The 20,103-nt window shown below is 32.9% G+C and overlaps 5 protein-coding genes, 1 long non-coding RNA gene and 1 other non-coding gene across 11 annotated transcripts; 3 read left to right on the top strand and 4 right to left on the bottom strand.

Moving 5' to 3' along the window:
- Positions 1 to 45: 45 nt before the first annotated feature.
- Positions 46 to 4,535, bottom strand: LOC136785552 (ATP-dependent DNA helicase Q5-like). 3 transcript variants are annotated; one of them, XM_066746638.1, is made up of 14 exons: positions 4,209 to 4,535; positions 4,015 to 4,139; positions 3,751 to 3,915; positions 3,482 to 3,658; positions 3,190 to 3,369; positions 2,985 to 3,090; positions 2,780 to 2,891; positions 2,462 to 2,689; positions 2,199 to 2,387; positions 2,002 to 2,125; positions 1,859 to 1,948; positions 1,569 to 1,751; positions 406 to 1,444; positions 49 to 328 (listed from the first exon to the last, which is right to left on the bottom strand). In XM_066746638.1, exons 1-14 carry the CDS (start codon positions 4,294 to 4,296, stop codon positions 276 to 278), a joined length of 2,859 nt encoding a protein of 952 aa, XP_066602735.1. In that variant the 5' UTR covers positions 4,297 to 4,535; the 3' UTR covers positions 49 to 275. The 3 variants fall into 3 exon arrangements, with proteins under 3 accessions (XP_066602736.1, XP_066602735.1, XP_066602734.1); XM_066746637.1 differs by having other exon boundaries at positions 159 to 1,444; XM_066746639.1 differs by lacking the exons at positions 3,751 to 3,915; positions 4,015 to 4,139; positions 4,209 to 4,535 and having other exon boundaries at positions 46 to 1,444; positions 3,431 to 3,538.
- Positions 4,520 to 5,333, top strand: LOC136785555 (uncharacterized). The gene is made up of 2 exons (XR_010824689.1): positions 4,520 to 4,623; positions 4,939 to 5,333. It is a non-coding gene; the product is annotated as an uncharacterized lncRNA (long non-coding RNA).
- LOC136785554 (X-ray repair cross-complementing protein 5-like) lies at positions 5,115 to 8,371 on the bottom strand. The gene is made up of 12 exons (XM_066746642.1): positions 7,983 to 8,371; positions 7,826 to 7,918; positions 7,524 to 7,741; positions 7,315 to 7,440; positions 7,159 to 7,237; positions 6,958 to 7,095; positions 6,722 to 6,881; positions 6,516 to 6,652; positions 6,277 to 6,423; positions 5,830 to 5,975; positions 5,536 to 5,766; positions 5,115 to 5,458 (listed from the first exon to the last, which is right to left on the bottom strand). The coding sequence occupies exons 1-12, from the start codon at positions 8,001 to 8,003 to the stop codon at positions 5,311 to 5,313; spliced, it is 1,644 nt and encodes a 547-aa protein (XP_066602739.1). The 5' UTR covers positions 8,004 to 8,371; the 3' UTR covers positions 5,115 to 5,310.
- Positions 8,372 to 11,792: 3,421 nt separating this feature from the next.
- TRNAM-CAU (transfer RNA methionine (anticodon CAU)) lies at positions 11,793 to 11,865 on the top strand. Its single transcript has one exon. It is a non-coding gene; the product is annotated as a tRNA-Met (tRNA).
- An 80-nt stretch (positions 11,866 to 11,945) lies between these two features.
- LOC136786180 (RNA-binding protein NOB1) lies at positions 11,946 to 16,051 on the bottom strand. The gene is made up of 6 exons (XM_066747736.1): positions 15,040 to 16,051; positions 14,832 to 14,964; positions 14,539 to 14,750; positions 12,803 to 13,175; positions 12,389 to 12,723; positions 11,946 to 12,286 (listed from the first exon to the last, which is right to left on the bottom strand). Exons 1-6 carry the CDS (start codon positions 15,112 to 15,114, stop codon positions 12,026 to 12,028), a joined length of 1,389 nt encoding a protein of 462 aa, XP_066603833.1. The 5' UTR covers positions 15,115 to 16,051; the 3' UTR covers positions 11,946 to 12,025.
- Positions 16,052 to 16,206: 155 nt separating this feature from the next.
- Rpi (Ribose-5-phosphate isomerase) lies at positions 16,207 to 18,394 on the bottom strand. 2 transcript variants are annotated; one of them, XM_066747742.1, is made up of 7 exons: positions 18,272 to 18,286; positions 17,637 to 17,973; positions 17,451 to 17,511; positions 17,059 to 17,174; positions 16,847 to 16,980; positions 16,634 to 16,775; positions 16,207 to 16,547 (listed from the first exon to the last, which is right to left on the bottom strand). In XM_066747742.1, exons 2-7 carry the CDS (start codon positions 17,697 to 17,699, stop codon positions 16,350 to 16,352), a joined length of 714 nt encoding a protein of 237 aa, XP_066603839.1. In that variant the 5' UTR covers positions 17,700 to 17,973; positions 18,272 to 18,286; the 3' UTR covers positions 16,207 to 16,349. The 2 variants fall into 2 exon arrangements, with proteins under 2 accessions (XP_066603839.1, XP_066603838.1); XM_066747741.1 differs by lacking the exon at positions 17,637 to 17,973 and having other exon boundaries at positions 18,272 to 18,394.
- Positions 17,258 to 20,096, top strand: LOC136786182 (inosine-uridine preferring nucleoside hydrolase-like). Of its 2 annotated transcripts, XM_066747739.1 has the most exons (7): positions 17,258 to 17,395; positions 17,466 to 17,557; positions 18,593 to 18,810; positions 18,890 to 19,070; positions 19,142 to 19,258; positions 19,314 to 19,459; positions 19,525 to 20,096. In XM_066747739.1, exons 3-7 carry the CDS (start codon positions 18,619 to 18,621, stop codon positions 19,870 to 19,872), a joined length of 984 nt encoding a protein of 327 aa, XP_066603836.1. In that variant the 5' UTR covers positions 17,258 to 17,395; positions 17,466 to 17,557; positions 18,593 to 18,618; the 3' UTR covers positions 19,873 to 20,096. The 2 variants fall into 2 exon arrangements, with proteins under 2 accessions (XP_066603836.1, XP_066603837.1); XM_066747740.1 differs by lacking the exons at positions 17,258 to 17,395; positions 17,466 to 17,557 and having other exon boundaries at positions 18,617 to 18,810; positions 19,326 to 19,459.
- Positions 20,097 to 20,103: the final 7 nt, after the last annotated feature.

Here is a 20,103-nt window from a genome sequence, read left to right as displayed (position 1 = left end):
TCACCACACGTCACACCATTTTCCAATTCAGGCATTAAATAGGCAAGGGCATCAGGAACGGAAAGATGAATAAATAGGTAATAAATTGTTTTCTTATTTCTATTTCTTCTTTATTACACGTCCTTGACGAAAAACATCGAGACGACAATTCGATTTCCTTTTTAATTCTTAAAAAGTCAATCGCAGAGATACTTATTATCTATGTACAATAAATTAGACATTGCTAAAAAATTAATTTTTTGTAGTCACTAAGCGTGGTCTTAAATATAGTACTTTTAAGTGTTGCTGGACATGAATTGATCAACGTAATCTTTTATAAGTATCTTATCTAAAAAAAAAAATACACAGTAACATCAATCGCTTCATCAACAATTTTAAATGAGATCATATTGTATGATACACTACCAGTTATTTTCTTATCCATAACATTATGATGCATTTCTCGACAGATTCTGGAGAATGTTGATTTATCCGGTATACGGCCAGTTAGATAGTACTTCATGAGGCATGACTTTACCATTTCAGCGGTTTTAAATTGCATTGCTTTATTCACTTTCACGACCGTCTTGGTTCGAGTTTTCGCACTTACTTGATCTTTCACGGCAAAATTATTGCCTTTCTTTTCATCTTTGTTGTCAAGCTTATTCGATGAATCTTTCTTAAATATATTATTTTTTGAAATACTATTAATATCGTTACTACTAGAATCGGCCAATTGTGACTCACTTTTATTACGTTTAGTTCGTTCATCCTTACTCGAAAATGCGTCATCGCCAAAGAGTTCAATCATTTTTCGCTTTTTCAGTGCAGTAGAATTATCATTAGTATCCCTAACTCTTTCTCGAACAAACTCTTTATGACCTTTGCAAGAATTATTTAAATGTTGAGAAATGTTTCTCCCACTGAGTATATTCTTTTTATCAGCACTGTTACTATCTACTTTTGACGATACACTCACTAATTGTTCGTACACTGACACAGTGTTCGCGTTGAGTTTGGATTTTTCCAGTTCTTTGCAGCTTCTTTTTAAACTCATTGCATTCTCACTCTCATGAATAGTTCGAGCACAAACGAATCCATTGGTTATACAACTTTGTTTATCTTTCTTAAGGTATGTCGTTGAACTCTCGCTTCGCTGGTTATTCTTTTTCAAGCTAGTGCCCAATCTAACGTCATTAGCTTTCTCATGAGTACTACTCAGGTTTCTTATTTCCGCAGCAGTTTTAAATTCCGTATCAAGCTTAAGCGTGCCTTTGCCATTACACGACATCGCATCGGCTCCAACAATTGTACAGTCGTCACCTGTCTTATCATCGCTCAAATTCTTTGCAAAAACAGTAATGTCCTCAGAACACTCTTGCCGCAACAACCTGCTCTCTTTATTACACTTCAGCAAATATTCGGACACTGAGGCAGTGCTGATACATTTCCGTATAGAGGAGATCTTTTGTTGTTGTTTTATTACCATAATGAAAAGATAAAAATTAGTTAAAAACTAAATAAAATGGGTAAAACAATAAAATAAAAATATATCATAAACCATTAAAGTTTAATAATATACCACGTACCATTTTCGATACATCATATTTGTATTTGTTAGCTAGTTTAGTTTCGCAAACTATTTTGTACTCAAGCTGTCGTGCTAAATCGTGTACCTCCTTTTCTGTAAAGTTATCCTCAAACGTTGATTGAAACTGTCTATAATTTTCAAACAACAGCTCTTTTAATTCTTGATAATAATGTTCTCTGGCCTGTAAAATAAGGAGCAAATAAAAAATTATGTTTTGATATACCTCGAATTGTTGAATGTTTCCAAATTAAGAGAGAAGCAAGTTATCAAGAAAAATTGATTATGTACCTGAACAGTTAATCCACGAACTTTTCTATCTGTACTCTCCGCCGAACAGACTTGCGCTGTTTTCGCATCCTCACAATTTTTCTTATGTACCTGAAATTATAAGTTAAAGAACGTTGGCTAAATAAAAAAACTTTTATTTTTACCTCCTTGCTTCGAGAATTGCCACCCCTTCTTATGGAAAATTGTTGCTCTATCAACTCTCTGCTTTCGCGTTTATCTTCAGCAATAATTTGTTCTCTTGAAGCCTGCATACTCGCACATTCGTACCTATAGATTTTTTTAATTTAAGAATCTACACTACAATAATATTAATATGCCACAACCCATTACTCTTACTCACATGCCGTCATCGTACTTCTCCAAGCCAAACGAATCTAAGTTACTTCTTTGCTTTTCCCGTTTCGTTTGGCACATTTCGAACTCAGATATTCTGAGCTGTACTGTTTCTTTATTCTTGCACACATCGCACCTATCTTTACACGAAGGTGGACTATCACCGAAGTATTTTGAAAAAACACCGTGGCGACATCTCGAAAACGAAGGAAATCATTAAAAATTAATAGATTTACGATATTTTAATGATAAACATGAACAATTTTTTACTTTGTTTCGAGACAATAGGCAACGCTCTTCTCAAAATCTTTCCAGCGTATTTTAGCCAAATTCGCATCCTTTTCCCTAGATTCCTCCTTAATCAGAAAAGAAATCGGCCCGTATTCCTCATTACTAAAATAAACTCTACAAAAGGCAGGTTTTCCATCCCTACCAGCACGCCCAGACTCTTGGTAATATGAAGCAATGTTTTGTGGCACCGTCCAGTGAACGACAAATCTGTTACATAAAATAGGCTGAGTAATTGAAATTTTAAAATATCAATCTTTTCTGTCAGAATGGTTTTTTATTACAATCCGCACCACATACCTTACCGATCCCTTATCAACTCCCATTCCGAAGCTACACGTTGCCGCAATGACCGGTATTTGACCACAAGTCCATTGGTTTTGTATATTGTTACGTTCCTGTACTTTTAAGCCTGGCAAATTAAAAGGAAAAAGTAGACCGATTATTAAAACAAATCCTTATACAAGAAATAAACCGGGATAACTTTAAATTACATTCAACGTACCGCTATGATAGGCAAGTGTAGGTACTCCAGAAAGCGTTAATTTATTGGCTATAACTTCGGTAGTTTCTTTTTTTCTACAATATACGATACCACAATTTCTTTGCAACTAAAGCACATGGATCGGTGTTATTACCATGACAGCACTTATTTAATAGAGAGAATGTCTATTGGACAAATTTCTATTATGATCCCAGTCTTATCATACCTTTGGTAGAGTTTCATTTGAATCACCCAACGTTTGTTTGACAAATGTTTCTAAGTGTTCGAACGGTTTTTCCAGAGCTTCCAAAAACCATACGTCGTAAAACAGATTGGGCCGGAATACAGGAACGGAGAAAATATAAGGTTTGTCCATATTTAAACATCTAAAGATATCGTCGACTACCTACAAAAATTAAATAATGACGCGTGATGCAGCATAAAATCAATGATTCGGTGTTTTATACATTGTACTTCTATCGCCGACGAAGAACGATATACGTATAATTAGAGCGTACATGCTTAGCAGCAGTAGCTGTTACAGCAATCATTGGTATGTCGGGACATAACTCTTTCAGCATTCCAAGTTTCCTGTAGCTGGGTCTAAAATCATGGCCCCACTGACTTAGACAATGAGCTTCGTCAATAACAAAATAGGAGAGTGTGTCTGCCTTTTTCATTTTGCATATGATAGTCTGCAAGTAAACGAAAAGAATTACCAATAATAAAAGTAAATCATAGTAGAGACAAAGAGGCAATGGATAGAAAAACTCAGATCTAGTATTGCCTTAAAACGAGATTGTTCCCCCATTTCTGGAGTAACATATAACAGCTTTATTTTTGGCATAGGAGAAAGCAAATCTTGTATTATAGTGTCCTTCTCTTTTGATGATGTTGTAGAATTCAGTGAACAGGCATTTATTTTTTTACTTTTTAGGAAATCAATTTGATTCTGAAAGAAATGTTAAGATTTCAGTATATACAATGAAGAGTCAAGGTAAACAAGATACATTTGGGTTACAAATAGACTTCTTCGCTGGGCCTTCTTTACCTTGATTAGTGCTAGCAAAGGTGAAAACACAATCGCTACTTTAGTCTCACACAAAACTGCTGGTAGTTGAAAGCACAAAGATTTTCCAGATCCGGTTGGCATACACACGTATACGTCTCGTTTTCCTAAAAAAATATAATTTATATTTTTCTATGCAATTACAGAGATGAAGTTCATTGATAGACGAAGTTAACCTTTAAAGACAGCCGTTGTGGCTTTCTTCTGTATATCACTTTTAAAATCATCATAGCCAAATATTGATTGTAAAGAAAATGATAACATTATTTTTTTTAAATTCTTCTATTATCTGTACTACGTTGATATTAGTTAACTTTTATTAAATGCATCGTGTATTATTAGAATCGCCACATACTTCTTGTCGAAATTGAAAAATATAATTGTTGTTCAATGATACAAAGAAACCTGACAGTACAGTAAGTAGTGAGAATAACAACAACAAATTGAATGTTTTTACAGTCTGCTGAACTGCAGTTAGCGTGCTGCGTGGCGCGTGCTAGCTTCAACCGACAACGGCGACAACCGACACTCGAACCACTCGAAACCGCGCGAATCGCGATTTTTGTTCCACAATCTCATAAAATCTCTACAGTAAGTGCTACGCAAATTGTACACCTTTATTTCTTTTTTCCATTTCCACCAAGGTTTCCGGGTTAATTTTTCTATTTAGCGGGGATATACCAAATTTTAAATTTACATTTAAAGTGAACCCTACCAAGTCGGGTTAACTTAACCCGACTTGGTAGGGTTCACCCTTAATAAACTTCGTATCTTTTTCTTATAATACACGGGATAGTACAGTCAACATTGTAGGAAATTGACTCGTTGACCTTTTAATTAATTTCATTCATTGTTTTTTTTGTTAAATTTCTATACTATACTTATGAAGACAAATCAATTTTTCAGTGTACAGTACAACATGAATAATGGAGACGAGAACATTCTGCATGAGTCTAATTAAGTTGAAGACTAAGAAGTTGAATACAATTATATTAATTTGTATTACATATCGTTCATTAAAATAATCGAAATGTCCAACATTTTAACATAACAAATGTGAAAAACTATTAAAAAATACAACATTAAACACAAGATTTTGATCTTTTATTAAAACTTCTATTGTTACAAACTTATTGTAACATTGACGCCGAGAAATGGATAGTGTATGTGTGCTTAAGATCTTAAATAAAAAATCTTTACAAAATAGGTGTTTCGAGATTGACAAGATAAATTCTCATCTCGATTCTCATCGATTCCTTCATCAAATCATTTCCATTCTTAAAACATCCCTTCTAAATCTACATCCAATAAGGCTTCATTTTCCATGTTCGTTTCCAGTTTTAACTCCTTTTTGTCTAATATTTCTATTTCCTCTGCACTTTCGGCTACGGTACATTCATCTCTTGATATTTCCTCGTGTTCCTTCCTAAAAGTACATAAAAGTTATCTTCTTACCAAAATATCCTCACCGCTCCATTTGATTATACCGATTATTTCACTTACACATTTTTTCCTTCTTCCACTTTTTTCTCCACTAATTTACAATCAAATACATTCGTTACTTCTAAAAGACATGATTTCATATTATTTTTAAGTCTCTCCGGCATTTTTAAGATATTTTCTAGCTTTTCCAGTTGCGCAGACGAATATTTCACTTCTTCGCCCAATGCGCGACAAGCCAATGCATCCCACTTCCGCTGTGTACTGGGATTCGGTATGCACCCTGGTAGAAACCTGTTTATTTGTAAAAATTTATTATAATATGAGGTATCACCATAATTACTTAAATAAACTTACTCATCTTCTCTCAGCTCGCAAGTCTTCAATAAATTATCAATGCTTTCTATTTGCTCCGTCGATAATTCTTTCGTGAGTGACTTTGGAAATCTTTCATTTATTGTCCTCTTCTCATCTTCGAATGGTAAGACCATCTCGACTAAACACTGCATATTCCAAAACATTAACAAGTCTTATTATCTTGTGATTCAATACTGTGCAAAATAGATTCACCATTCTTTAAATTATTCAGTTAATTTCACTCCATACTTCCTTTACAACTCTTGAGGTTTGTCCAAAATCACAGAAAACCGTTAATGAAACCGTCAAATTTCTACGCAGAGACTTGATCGTTTTATGAATGGTTTTCTAGATTTTTCGTGATTTTGAAATAGGCCTTATAGTTACACTGTAGCTAAAAAGTGGATGAATCAATTTTGCATAATGTACCAACAATTCTTCACTTACCCAAGGCTCTTCTGACTCCATGTCAATTCGAGGAAATAGAGCTACCATTTTTGGTGAAGAAATACAATTATAAACTTTCCTCACTATCGCGACTAGATCCTTTTTAACCATTGCTTTCACTAATGTATAAAATGATTCTGCTGCTATCTGATGAAAATAGGGTAAATGATCGAATTAATTTTAAAATCTTTCCTTCCTCTTTGTCTATCTTATATCTCAAATTACCAGTTCCAACTTACTTCATTTTCCGGTACAACGATCCGTAAACTCTCCTCACACGCCCAATTCTCTATGCCAACATCTTTCTTCAGCACAAAGGAATAAAGTTTATAGCTTTTGGAACCGAAACTGGGCTTCATATTTTCCTCGTCTTCAGCTAGGATACATAAGAAACGATTAGTAGTTTGGCATCAGCAATGAAACTTTTCCTAGTATTTGTACCTACTTCTTACTGGAATAAACTGTCCACCATACAAATAACCAGGTACAGTTTCATCTTTTTTATAACGATTTCTGTGTCTATCTACTATTTCCGACTTCTTAGACGCTTCGTCTCCGCAAGAGCTGAACATCTTCCAATTTTTTAAAACTGGTCTTCTCGAGATCTGGAAAACGTTTTTTTATATGCACTAACCGTTTTATTTCGATCTTCCTGTTTTTGGCCACTTGGATTATACGTACCTTTGAATATGATGCGATGGGTATAGTGAAGTTTAAAATTTCTAGATCGCATTTCCACGGGACCACCCCAACTATTCTTACATGGTAAAATTCCAGATCTGACAAAGCAGTACGAAAACTTAGATATTGTCCGCTTCTCTACGACGAATGATAAGATTGTTAGACATTTCGTCGGTGTGTTTTCAGTTTCTCGATTCTTACCTTTTCTTCGATCATTGCCCACATTTTTTCAGAGCTTGTCCAGTCGTTGTAAACAAAATCGTTGATCTCTCTAGGACCTCTAAAATTACAAACGACCTACCAAGTATAAGATGTTTGAAACACGAATTAAGGATTTATAAATTATAAAGAACTTACACAATCGTAAGTCGAATGTTTTTCTCATTTAACTGCGACATAATTGTTTGGATCTCGGATTGCTGCACTATGTCCTTTTCGTCATTACGATCCCATATGAGAGCTATACTTTTTTGGCAGGAACCGCTACCCATTGAAACAGTGAAATCGGAAAAATTTTAAGTCATGATTGTATCGAGAGCTCCGAAGTTCGACTCGCTTGCACTTACATGCATTCTCTGCCTATGTAATCCATCGCTACATGTAGAGCTTTCACCCACGTGGTTTGATTTTTTGATATTTTTAATTGATTTATTCTTTCTACTTCATCCCAGCATGGTGTTCTCACATAATCAGGAACTTCTACATTATCGACTCCCAGATCATTCTTCGTTGTGTTCGAACCAGCGACGATAACTCCAATTCTATCCTCTGGTCGCAAAAAAATCTAAAAGCAATAAATATTTTGATTTTCTTAAAGTAAGTTTGTATATTTCCATCTCTCTCTCTCTCTCTTTACATTCTTAAATACCTTTCTTTCAATTAATCGTTTAACGACTGTTTTAGCTCTACATTCATGGTTATCTGAAGTTATTCCGATGTTCAGTACAATAACCAGTAATTCCTATAATAGTTGTAAGCAGCTGTAGCTAAATATTCATAATATTTGTCTTTTATAAGAATCTAACCTTCTTTCTCCTTCCCGCCATCCTGTAAAATCGTTATACGTTTTCCGTTCTCGTTTACTACAAAATACCGTCACTGCCAATAACTATTGAATAAAACGTTTAATTCCTCGTTCGTTTCTTTTCCCTCGTGTACCTCAAAATCTCTCATCAAGAGCTACATATATTTTATACGCATTACATAGGACTGATTTCACCAACCCGAGTTAACTTAAACTTTGGTTAAAATAGCATAGTTTATGTAATGAAAACTATTGTTTAACTAGAGTTTAATGAGTTAAACCTTCCTTAAATAGTTGGTGGAACTGACCCTAAATAGAATACGCCTTTATTATTACTGACAAAACCACAAATACCTAAAACTAGCTGCGTCCTTAAACTATACGCTAGTAAAGTACTAACACAAAAACAGTGAAGTGAGAATGTGTAGTAATGCATATGCCAAGGTTGCCAAGTCCGCCATCTTGAATAGTACTACGCTCTATAGTAAGTGAATTTTGATATAAGGAATGCAGACTGCACAAAGTATACTGCCAGCGGAAATACATCAGTAGCCATCTTAAATGCAGAACGTAATATATCAAAAATTATATATAGTATATTCACAGCCTGTCACCGTGAACGGCGTGAACGAAGACAAATGTTAATATACGGAAAAATAAAGTGTAATAAAGAAATAAGGAGTAGTGATAGCTTTGATCTATCTGACAGCAGAAGTACTTATGGTATAAGTGAATGAATAAAATAAAAATGCTTTTCCTAAATTGATTTTTAAATTTTATAAAATGGTCAAATCTAGCCATTAATTAATTAGATTTGGTAATAAATACAAAAAATGCGTTTTATTATAACAAATGAGTTGAGGTAAAATAAACTCAATGTTTTTATATTAATCTGTTAACAAATGCACTTTTTTTATTTATTATTGAGTCCAATAAGTTAATGGTTATTAAAAAAAAAATTCCTTGTAATGAAAAAAAAATGAAAAAATTTTAAACTTCACCAAGACTCGAACACGAGCCCACCGCATGACAAACGGCAACCTTACCGCCTGCGCTACAGCGCTCACTTGATGTACCAAGAGCAAAACAGCCTTTTAAAGACTGACTACAATTCTTTCACTAACTCGTCATAAACGATCAAGAATTAGCTGCAATAATAAATACATTTATCTCCACAGCATTATTGCACTAAATTTATTATGTTTTTAATTTGAAGCATACATTTTGCATGAAGATATGATAATTTAAGGGTAACCATTCAGTACTCTATATACAAAACTATTCATATGCTCAACTATCATAAATTAATTAAGTAATATTATAATATTTGTTATATGTAGTTGAATAACTATGATAAACGAGCATATGAATAGTTTTGTATTTAGAGTATTGCATGAACACCCTTAAAGTATCGTATCTTCATGTAAAATGTATGCTTCAAATTAAAAACATAATAAATTTAGTGCAATAATGCTGTGGAGATAAATGTATTTATTATTGCAGCTAATTCTTGATCGTTTATGACGAGTTAGTGAAAGAATTGTAATCAGTCTTTAAAAGGCTGTTTTGCTCTTGGTACATCAAGTGAGCGCTGTAGCGCAGGCGGTAAGGTTGCCGTTTGTCATGCGGTGGGCTCGTGTTCAAGTCTTGGTGAAGTTTAAAATTTTTTCATTTTTTTTTTCATTACAAGGAATTTTTTTTTAATAACCATTAATTTATTGGACTCAATAATAAATAAAAAAATGCATTTGTTAACAGATTAATATAAAAACATTGAGTTTATTTTACCTCAACTCATTTGTTATAATAAAACGCATTTTCTGTATTTATTACCAAATCTAATTAATTAATGGCTACATTTGACCATTTTATCAATATTACAAATCAATTTAGGAAAAGCATTTTTATTTGCTTTGAGTTTTTAGGTAAACGCAGTACCACTTTACACGGATAACACGTAAAAATGTCACGGTTAGCGGTAGTCGCTCTTCTTCTAAGGCCAATGTTGCCTGAAGTCCAAATCACACCTATGCTCTCCAGGCATAGTTGTGTTTGTACCGCTTCCCTTTAAATTTTCTATACTCCTGCTGGCTAGCGCTTATCTTCATTTTTGTTGCTAAAAGCTTGATTCTGGCATCACTGCCGTGTGGAATTATTAGTTTGCTAATAAAAGCAGAGGCTTAATTTTAAGAGATTGCAACATATAGTAATTAATATAGATACAATTGTAAAAAGAAAACAAAAATTTTATTTTACATATATTAACTTTAAATAAAATCCCACAAAGTACTGTAAAATATCTAACATGTTATATTATATATCTAATCTGTCAGCTTCTTTATTTTAATATTCATCTCAATTATCATAGTTTGATCCTCAGCGATGACACAGTAACCACATTATGGTGAATCTATTCTTTTTTTTTAATGTTCGATCCACATAGCTTCATCCTCAGCAGTGATACAGTAAACACACGTACATTACTATAATTTAATCTGAAATAAAATCCCACAAAGTACCACAAAATATTTATATCTTACATTTTATATTATAAAATTTATTGTTATACTTATCTAAAATGTTCAGTCCTTTATATACTTTTAAAAATTATTTTTATGTACATTTTACAAATTTCGTCACTTTATTTATTCACTTATACCATCAGTATATCAGCTGTCAGTAAGATTAAAAGTGTCACTTTATTTCTTTATATTACTTTATAACTTGTGGTATGTATGTACGATACAATAAATACTAACATTTGTCTTGGCTCACGGACCATGCATTATGTATTTTGAAATTAGTAATTAGAAATATCTATATTGCGGTCCCTCTACAGTCTCTACCCTCTGACGTATTTCCGCCGACCAGTAGTATCAGCAGCGACTATAGCGTAGTACCCAAAATAGTACTACGCTATAGGATATGTCGCTTTTGGGTACTACGGTAGTACCGAAAGTACTACACTTGGCAACCTTGGCATATGCATACTAACTGCGTTATCTATCGGTAACATTTAGCATTTTTGGGAGTACGTTTTCCTATACATATATTGCAATACAATCTCCCTACATTATGATTGTATTAGTACTTTACTAGCGTATACACGAGCACCGGACCCACCGGACGCTAAACCGGCTGACACTGAATTCCATCTAACCATCCACCTTTCCTAGTATCCCTGTAAGTAATTCTCAAAGTCCCATAAAATACTCCCAGTATTTGTAGTAGTCCTACTTCCCCAAAACCCAGCAGGCCCAGCTGGCCTAGGTCTACCTATACTAATTAACTAAACACTACATATGTATGTACTCACTGATTGCACACGTATGTACTAATATGACTATACAGATTACCATTGAAGATACTGAATACTACATTCGCACAAGCGCCCTGCGTGCGCCGTGCGGCCTACGCCAGTCGCTACAAGTACTTGATAACTAGAAGGCTACCGACCGAAGGAGAATTACCATATATATACTGTTGAATTATTAATTAATAATGTACTCCTATTTTGTTGAATTCACTAGATGTTCTATATGGGCTTATTATTCCTAGCATTCCACTTCTTTCTTTCTTTTTCTATTTGCTCCTCTATTATTACAGTCACTGCACACCCAAGCTTACGCTTACATCTGTTTTTTACCCTTATATACATATATATATGTAAGAAAAAACAACAACAAACTCACTTTACCGTCTGATGATAGAGGAAAAAATCAACGAACGCCATCTCTCCTGCAAAATGTGGAAGACTAATCATAGACCAAATCTACTGTTTAACCATTTCATTCTACCTATAATTTTAATAGCCTCGGTAGCGCAGTAGGCAGCGCGTAAGTCTCATAATCTTAAGGTCGTGAGTTCGATCCTCACCCGGGGCATAATTTTTTATTATTTTGCTACATTTTGCTGAACGTTGATCATATTCTATATTTATTTTATAAAATGAGACTGTTATAACTGTAGTGGTAGGCATATATATTTGAAAAACATTTGGAATATGTAATATATTACAAAGCTTTAAAAACAAAAAAAAGTATCTCATTTTCTTTTTCTTCTCGATTCATTAGGGTTTCGTCTCATCCAGTATTTTATTGTATTTCCTGGACGAATTCCAAGCATGGCTGATTTTGAATTGATATCACGTGTGATGAATGGAGAATATCCTGCTATATAATCCTCCTGTAGCGGATCATTTTTTGTACGTGCTAATCGCGATGGCTTTTGATGGGGAATTGGTTGATCTTCACAAAGGATCGGATTATTAGCATGCTTTCCACCTTTTGGCGTAGGTAAGGAGAACTGAAAATGCGATATTCCATCATAATATTAATATTGAAATGTTTTGTGCTTCGAATATTATTGGGTACAAAGAATTAAACGGGTAAAGCAAAAGAAACCAACCTTTTTGCCTCTGGCAGTCAACGGTTTTCGATAATTAATGTGAATTCGTTGTTCCCCATTGTCGTCTACTGATACGGCAACCTTTTTCAAAGTTCTCAAACCACAATGTGGGCAGAAAACCTTAGTCATAATACTCGTGGTCTTGAAGCAGGCATAGCATCGAAAGATAAAACTTCGCATTTGTTTGATCACTCTTCCATCTAACGATGCTACGTTTAAACCCATCTGCATCAACACATTTTGCATTGCAAAGTCTGTCGTCATACACGCTACTATTGCAGGTTTTTCTTCTAAAATTTCAGCATCCATTTGCTTCTTAATAGCCGAAATATTTCCTGTAAGATACTTGTCATATAATATTTACATGATACACGATACGAGCTTACAATTGAGTATCTAAAAGAAACAATATACCAGGTGTAATCCAACCAACGTCATCGTCGTCATCGTCACTATCCTCACTGTTCTGACCTTCATTCTCATCTTCATCACTATTGAAATTATCATTGTTATGCCAGTCTTTTATAGGAATCAATACATCATCAACATCGTGTTTCCTTCCCGCCTCATTTTCTACTTTTAATTCCATTAAGTTACAAGTTAAGTTCGCAAATTTTTCAGCCAAATTACTGGCATTTTTCACTTCTTCATCATTTTCGATTTTGACAGTACCGAAACTAGGCTCGTCATCATCGTCGCTGACTACTGATATATCAGTATTGACTTCTACTTCATTAATGTTATTGCATTTGTTCTCTAGAATTTCCAGCTCTGTTTGCTTGTAATCCTAAATTGATTTAATTGATAAAAATGTAGTGTATTACGCTACCATATATATCTATATAAGGGGCATATTCTACGCCAAATTATAACTCTTATTTGACGTTTGCATCTTGGACTTTTCCAATAACTTCTGTTTTCTGTTAATATGGTTTGAGACTGTCCTCCATGACCTTTTTTAGAGTTTTTCATCAATTCATTTGAAAGGCATCAATTCTTCAAAAATCACGTTACATTATTTTTAAATGCTCTTATAACTAACTCAATCATTGACCAAATTGAACTCTTTTTTCAATCTTCGTTTTTATATGTACATTTTAGTAGAAATATCTGAGCAATGATAACAGTAATATTATTATGATTTTTTTTCCAGTTTAAACATTAAATTCTCATGTTTACCAATGTTTGTATCAATTGATTGTACTTTAACTTTTTTGTAAAATCTGTTCTTTTTTTAACAATTTTTATGATTAGTCTCCTAATAGGAGAATGATAAAAACTATATTTTTTTAGTTATCCGTGCTCTTGTAAATATCTGAAAAAGCAATTTTATACTTAGGAGCTAATATCAATAATTATCTAGCCCTGAGTGATTTTTATTTAATTTGTAGAGTGATTAAGGTTAAAAAATTTAAACAAAATAAAGTATTAATTATGCTTAGTTAAGAGTTTTTTTATGAAAATACATTTACTTTTTTTGATTTTTTAATTGATAATTTTTTTAAACATGTAAGAAAGTAAATGTTGTTTAATAAACAAAACAGTCAAGCATAATTAATATTTTATTTCGTTTATATCTTTTAAATTGAAACACTCTACAAAATAAATAACAATCACTAGGGATCAGATAATTATAGATATTAGCTCCTGAGTATAAAATTGCTTTTTCAGGCATTTACATAAAAGCACAGATAACTAAAAAAATAGTTTTCACCATTCTCCTATTAGGAGACTAATCTTAAGAATTGTTAGAAAAAGAACAGTTTTTTCCAAAAAGTTAAAAAAAACATTAATTCATACAAACATTGCTAAAAATGAGAATTTAGTTTAAACTGGAAAAGCTGATAGTAATATTATTGTAATTAATTTTCTGATATTTTCACTAAAAAGTAAATATAAGAACGAAGACTGAAAATAAAACCTTCAATTTGGTCAATGATTCAGTTACTTATAACAGCATTATAAATAATGTGACATGATTTTTGAAGAATTGATACCTTTCAAATGAATTAATGAAAAAATCTGAAAAAAAAAAACATAGAGACTAGTCTTAAACCATACTAACAGAAAAAAAATATTGAAAAAATCCAAAATGCAAAGTCAAACAGGTTCCAATTTGACATGGAATGTTGCACTAATATATAAATTACTTTTTTCTCTGGAATATAAAATCCAACTAATGGTTTTGGATGATCTTCCGGATGTGGAGCACTGCTATCAACCGTTTTTGGTATCACTGGAGTTTTTTTCAAATGGTCACATCCTACTTTTTCTTTTTCTAGTTGATATGTCAGTGCTATCACTTTGATATCATTTGCGGATAAGCTTCTGTAATCACCAGTCTTTTTAGCAAATTCTGTAACTATATAGAGGAGCATTAGCAAAGACAAGGTTATTTTGAACTCATGTTGAAGCATTTCAATTCACATCCATCAAACCTTACCAAATTTTATATTATCAGCAAATGCATCTTGCACCTTCAGTTCGTAGGGTAAAACAATCAATCTCCTCAATTGTCTTTTATTCTTTATTTCTTCCACGACCCCCTGCTCCGTTATGATATTAACGCCGATATCCTAAGAATTGAATATTAATCATAAATAGGTTGTTTGACAACAGTTCTAGGATTAGAAAAATACTTTGATACTCACTTGCAAAGAAGCATTTCTAATAAAAGCGCTGGTATCGACTATTAGATATTGTATTTTCTTACTTAGGGTTGCCATTCTTCCTCTTTTCCCCGGAGATACTGTCCCCTTTTACTAACCTTACGGGGACGTCCGGGAAGATTTTTAAATTTATCTGGGATTCTCAAATCGTCCAAACAAGTTATTTTTTCCTAATTCGCTATTACCTGTAAAAGACGTATCAATCAATTTTGTTAGAGATCGAAGATGTGTCGCGTGGTGACTGTTGAGCAGTCCGGGACTGGCGAGTGGCGGCCATACTCGTCACCCCTCTTGCTCACTCCAGGCCCCTACAGGCCACAGGGCAGGGGTATGACCGGTTCACCGGTATGACGGGCGACGGCTCACTCTCTCTCAACTCCCGTTAGTCCGGTAAAGTATGGTTAGTGTCGTTAGTGTGTTAGTCCTGTTTAGTGCTGTTTAGCTATTCGTAATCTCAAGTGAATTCAAATGGCAGCACAGCGATGTAACATAATGGAAGCAATGGGGTAATAAAAAGTTTCAAAAGATCTTAAATAGAAGGACAAGTAATATTAAATGCCGAAGTATATTATTTCTTATGGATTATTATCATATTGTGAAAACTGTGCTATAATACAAGTACAAATACATACGAAAACTTTCCATATGTATACAAATGTCATCATATGTTGTAACTACATCTATTCCATTCCATTAGTTCTTATAGGCGGCAGCAGCATCGATTAAGGATCGCGAATTGACGCGAATACCCTTGACTTCTGAAGTTAGGCAATTATATGATAGAATATCACTGAAGTGAATATGATAGACTGCAATGTTTTCTCCATGTTTATCGTTATTCATTATCATTATCATGGTAATTCTTATTATAAAAGAGCATTGCTTATGGTAAGGACTACAGGTTAGATAATTATATTTATTAAAAGTGAGATTGAAAAGTACCATACGCGGTTAGTTGAAAAGAATCAATTTCTCACACTTAGAACTCCTCTTAAAAAAAATATGATAAAGTAAATGTTACATAATCAAACCATTTCACCTTTACCAAACGTAATTTCTCGTAATAAATTGTATTTTTTCCATTTTTTAATTTTCCCTAATATTCTTTACGAAAAAATCTTTATTATCATAAAATAAAAAAATGCAAAATAAGGAAAAATGATTGTAATTTATTTTTAACTCTGAAAAATAATTATAAAATTTAAGACAAATACAAGACAGTTATCACCTTGTACACAAATTAAGGTCATGACATCACTTATCATTTTATAACAAGATCTTTGTAGACAATTTTACTGATTTTCAGCTTTACAAATTACAGTACCATCTGCCATTGCAAAATAAACTTTTTTAGCCATATTAATAAACAATCCTGTTTCAAGAACCCCTGGTATCAATGACAGTTCTGTGTTAATCTTACTCCAATCACTTATGTCATCTGGAAATTTCCAATCCAAAATAAAATTTCCATTATCTGTCACCACAGGTCCCTAAATTGAAATTATGTTAAATTAATACTAAAACTATTGCACAGTATATACAAGCAATGGTTTGAAAGTAAAATAAGAATATTTACAGCCTTTGCTACACCCATTCTAATTTTCAAGCTACCACCAAATTTATTTTCAATTTTACGTTGAATAGGAACATAAGCCAGAGGAAGTACTTCTATGGGTATACCATTTTTATATTGTTCCCCTAATTTTGTGGAATTTTTCCTAGAATATTATACAGATATATTTTGTTATTGGAAAAAATCATTATAATCAATTTAAATATTAATTCATACGTGTAATCTGCTATAATTATAAGCTGATCTGTGCAAGAAGCTACAATTTTTTCTTGTAATAAGCAGCCTCCACCACCTTTAATAAGATTCAAATCCTTGTCAACTTCATCAGCTCCATCAATTGCATAGTCTAACTGTTAATTTTAATATAACAAGATACAAATATGGTACAGATCTCTTTTATAAAGTTGTAATAAGAAAAAAATAATTACTTTTGGATAAGTTTCTAAATCCCCTAGTTTCAGATGATTATTGAGTATTAATTGTCTTGCCTGAAAGGAGGTAGGAACACAAACAACATTGAGATTCCTCTCTCTTGTAAGTTCAGCTGCAAAATTAGGAGCAAATGAACTCATTGCTGGGAAAAAGATATTCATAGCAAAACAACAATATAATAAATGATATCATAAGGTGAAGCAAAACAAATTCAGAAGCATGTTAAAGTAACAGAAGAAATAATGAGTCTTTAAAGCATTTCTGCACTTTTTCCTGAATATACACTTTGTGATACTATGATTTATAAATTTCTAAAAAGTATAGAAAGTTCAGGTAATGAAAATGAGTCTAGTGTTAAATAATAGATATTATAAAATTAACATTTTACCTATTCTATCTACAGCATAAGTAACTGTTGATCCACTACCAATACCAATGACAGTTTTATTCTGAAAGCATCACAAACAATATTTAATATTCTAATATGGTACTAAGGTATGTATTATTTAATAAATATGTAAACATTTACAAATAAGCATAGGAAAAGTAAATCTACTTGCATTAAATTATATACCTTTAAACATTCATCAACTGCTTTGTAAGCGACAATTTTTTTAAAGCCCTCGAGTGCACCCATATTCGAAAAATAACAGTGTAATTTCGTGAAATAAATACCAATGAAGTATTCCTTGCACTTGTACAAAATAAGCACGTTTTCACAGTCTTTCCAACCAGCAAAGTTAGTATAGCTATTTTATACAATCTGTTTTTTTGCCGATAATTTTCAGTATCATTCGAATGTATGTACACTTATACTAACTCACACTTCATACTGTAAAAAATTGTATTGTCCATATTTGTAGCTCATGCGCACTGTTTGGCAGAAAATGTATGAAGTGAAGTTAACTGAGCTGAGAGGTTGATAATAATTAGGTCTGTTCGTTTTAGTGGAAAGTCGCTATACTATTTACAGTTACACTTTGTGCACTTTTCACGGTGTCAACTTACACAATAGATAAACCGTTTGTTCCTTTTCGCTGCACTATCGAACTAATGCAATTAGTTGAAATAAGACAAACATATGTACATATGTTTTCTCCACTCTTAACTTATTGCACTAGTATACAAAAACAGCGAAAAAGAACAGACCTAAAGACAGAAATATGAAAAGTGTAGAAAGTGTAAAAAGTGTAGCTAAAACAAACAAACCTGCTGATAGCTCCCTGTAGCCTGTAGTCTACACGTGCGGGAAATTGAATGAATTGAATCCTTTACGATTTGTCTAACAGAATCTAACTTCATTCCCCATACAGTTTTAACATTTCTATTCCAAGTTCTACTACTTCTACTTTCCACTATTCCCAAACGTTTCAACTTGTTTTGTTGACTTATAACGATTTATAAGTTGACGTTTTTTGTCAAGTGCGCTGTCAGAGTAGTAAATACATAATTATATTCATTGTTATGCCAGGAAGCAAAAGAAAATAAAATTGACACATTTGTATACTATTATTCTACTGTATGTATAAGGTTTACAGCCGTTAAAGCCTTACGAAATGAAACCAGGAAAAATTATTGTTGATTGCGATGCTGGAATAGACGATGCTTTGGCTCTTTTAATTCTTATAGCAGCCCATAAGATAAATAAAATTGAGATAAAGGCCATCACCTGCGTGTATGGGAACACCTCTCTCGTGAATGTGATAAAAAACGTTTTCAGAATTTTGAATGTCTCCGGGAATACGGACGTGAGTCTATCGTATCTTTTGAAAGAATTGCTGATTTTGATGATCGTTCAATTCACTCATTGTAACATTTATTTTACAGATACCTGTTTTTAAAGGAGCAGACTGCCCTTTATTAACTATACCCGATACAGAAAAGTCTGCAGAAGATTTTCATGGTGAAGATGGTTTTGGAGATGTGTACAAAGACGAGCCGGATATGGCCACCTTGCAAGAAGAAAGTGCGATTCACGCTATAAATAGGATTGTATCTGAAAGTTTTGGTACTACAATTTTTTTTTAATATTGATATAATCATATATAGATTTTTTTTGCTTATCCATCACAATCATAGGCCAAGTTAGTCTAGTTTGCTTGGGGCCATTGACAAACATAGCTCTGGTCATCAAGGTATATCCAAAAATTGTTGATGCTATAAGTCAAATATATGTCATGGGAGGAAACATTGAAGGTGAGAAAGTATAAATTAAACTATACAAAACATATAACCAACTTCTTTAAACTAGAATATTTCTCAGGTCTGAATGAACTTCAAAGGGCAGAGTTCAATTTTCATATGGATCCTGAAAGTGTACATGTAATATTAAAAAATTATAGGAAGGATTTATGGGTGTTACCATGGGAAACTTGTTTAGAGACTAAAGTGCCTTTTGTACGTGAGTTGAGTATGCTGAATTATTAATTTTCAAACATTAGTATTATTTATTTTATCCTTAGGAATGGAGAAGAAATATTTTTGGACGGATTGAGAAACCCTGCGTTGCTCTCATGAACAAAATAGAAAAACTTCCATATTCTTCAGAAAAAAATGAATTTGAATATTATGTGTCTTGTGATGCTTTTTTAGCTGCAGCTGTTCTTAGAAGTGAAGTAGCAGAAAAGATTTTGGTACGATATGTAGATGTGGAATTGAATAATACAAAATCAAGAGGTCGCCTCAACTATGTTAAGGCTGATAATAGAACTGGGAAGAAGATATTTGTGCTTCGTAATTTAAATGTAGAAATTGTTAAGGAAATATTACTTTTTGCTGTAGATCCTATTAAATATAATATTTTTGTTTGAAAAAATAAAGGTTTTATTAACGACAAAAACCAACAATTGATGTATTATGTGCAAAGCATGTAACTAATATCTATTGCCAACCATAGCCTATATACATACTAAATAATATTAAAGCATACTCTTCGGTGTTGTCGAATCGTCAGGAATGTTTTCTATGACTCATACGTTCCCATCTATCAAATAATTTGTCGTGCCTATTCTTGTTAGGAATTAAATAGAAGGATCAATCGC

Source organism: Prorops nasuta, unplaced genomic scaffold (genome assembly GCF_024137725.1).
Source record: "Prorops nasuta isolate Cenicafe-Biocafe unplaced genomic scaffold, Cenicafe_Pnas_1.2 PNAS00003, whole genome shotgun sequence".
NCBI classification, from domain to species: domain Eukaryota; kingdom Metazoa; phylum Arthropoda; class Insecta; order Hymenoptera; family Bethylidae; genus Prorops; species Prorops nasuta.
Note: the sequence above shows the minus strand (reverse complement) of the source record. Positions and strands in the feature narration are given on the sequence as shown.

Bases quoted from the DNA above. Each gene is read 5' to 3' on its own strand.
- LOC136785552 (XM_066746637.1), bottom strand. From the start codon at position 4,296: ATGTTATCATTTTCTTTACAATCAATATTTGGCTATGATGATTTTAAA. The intron at 2,892-2,984 runs GTACGTTGAATG...TTAATTTGCCAG, and splicing joins TACACTTGCCTATCATAGCG to GCTTAAAAGTACAGGAACGT. The intron at 1,445-1,568 runs GTACGTGGTATA...CAACAACAAAAG, and splicing joins AATATGATGTATCGAAAATG to ATCTCCTCTATACGGAAATG.
- LOC136785554 (XM_066746642.1), bottom strand. From the start codon at position 8,003: ATGGCGGGAAGGAGAAAGAAG. The intron at 6,653-6,721 runs GTAGGTACAAAT...TATGTATCCTAG, and splicing joins ACAGTTTATTCCAGTAAGAA to CTGAAGACGAGGAAAATATG. The intron at 5,459-5,535 runs GTAAGTGAAATA...ATGTACTTTTAG, and splicing joins GTGGAAGAAGGAAAAAATGT to GAAGGAACACGAGGAAATAT.
- LOC136786180 (XM_066747736.1), bottom strand. From the start codon at position 15,114: ATGGCAACCCTAAGTAAGAAAATACAATATCTAATAGTCGATACCAGC. The intron at 14,965-15,039 runs GTGAGTATCAAA...TTCAATTCTTAG, and splicing joins TTAGAAATGCTTCTTTGCAA to GATATCGGCGTTAATATCAT. The intron at 12,724-12,802 runs GTATATTGTTTC...AGTATCTTACAG, and splicing joins CGTTGGTTGGATTACACCTG to GAAATATTTCGGCTATTAAG.
- Rpi (XM_066747741.1), bottom strand. From the start codon at position 18,364: ATGAAGTTAGATTCTGTTAGACAAATCGTAAAGGATTCAATTCATTCA. The intron at 17,512-18,271 runs GTTTGTTTGTTT...TGATGCTTTCAG, and splicing joins CTACAGGGAGCTATCAGCAG to AATAAAACTGTCATTGGTAT. The intron at 16,981-17,058 runs GTAATTATTTTT...TAAAATTAACAG, and splicing joins ATTTAGAAACTTATCCAAAA to TTAGACTATGCAATTGATGG.
- LOC136786182 (XM_066747739.1), top strand. From the start codon at position 18,619: ATGAAACCAGGAAAAATTATTGTTGATTGCGATGCTGGAATAGACGAT. The intron at 18,811-18,889 runs GTGAGTCTATCG...TTTATTTTACAG, and splicing joins ATGTCTCCGGGAATACGGAC to ATACCTGTTTTTAAAGGAGC. The intron at 19,460-19,524 runs GTACGTGAGTTG...TTTTATCCTTAG, and splicing joins TAGAGACTAAAGTGCCTTTT to GAATGGAGAAGAAATATTTT.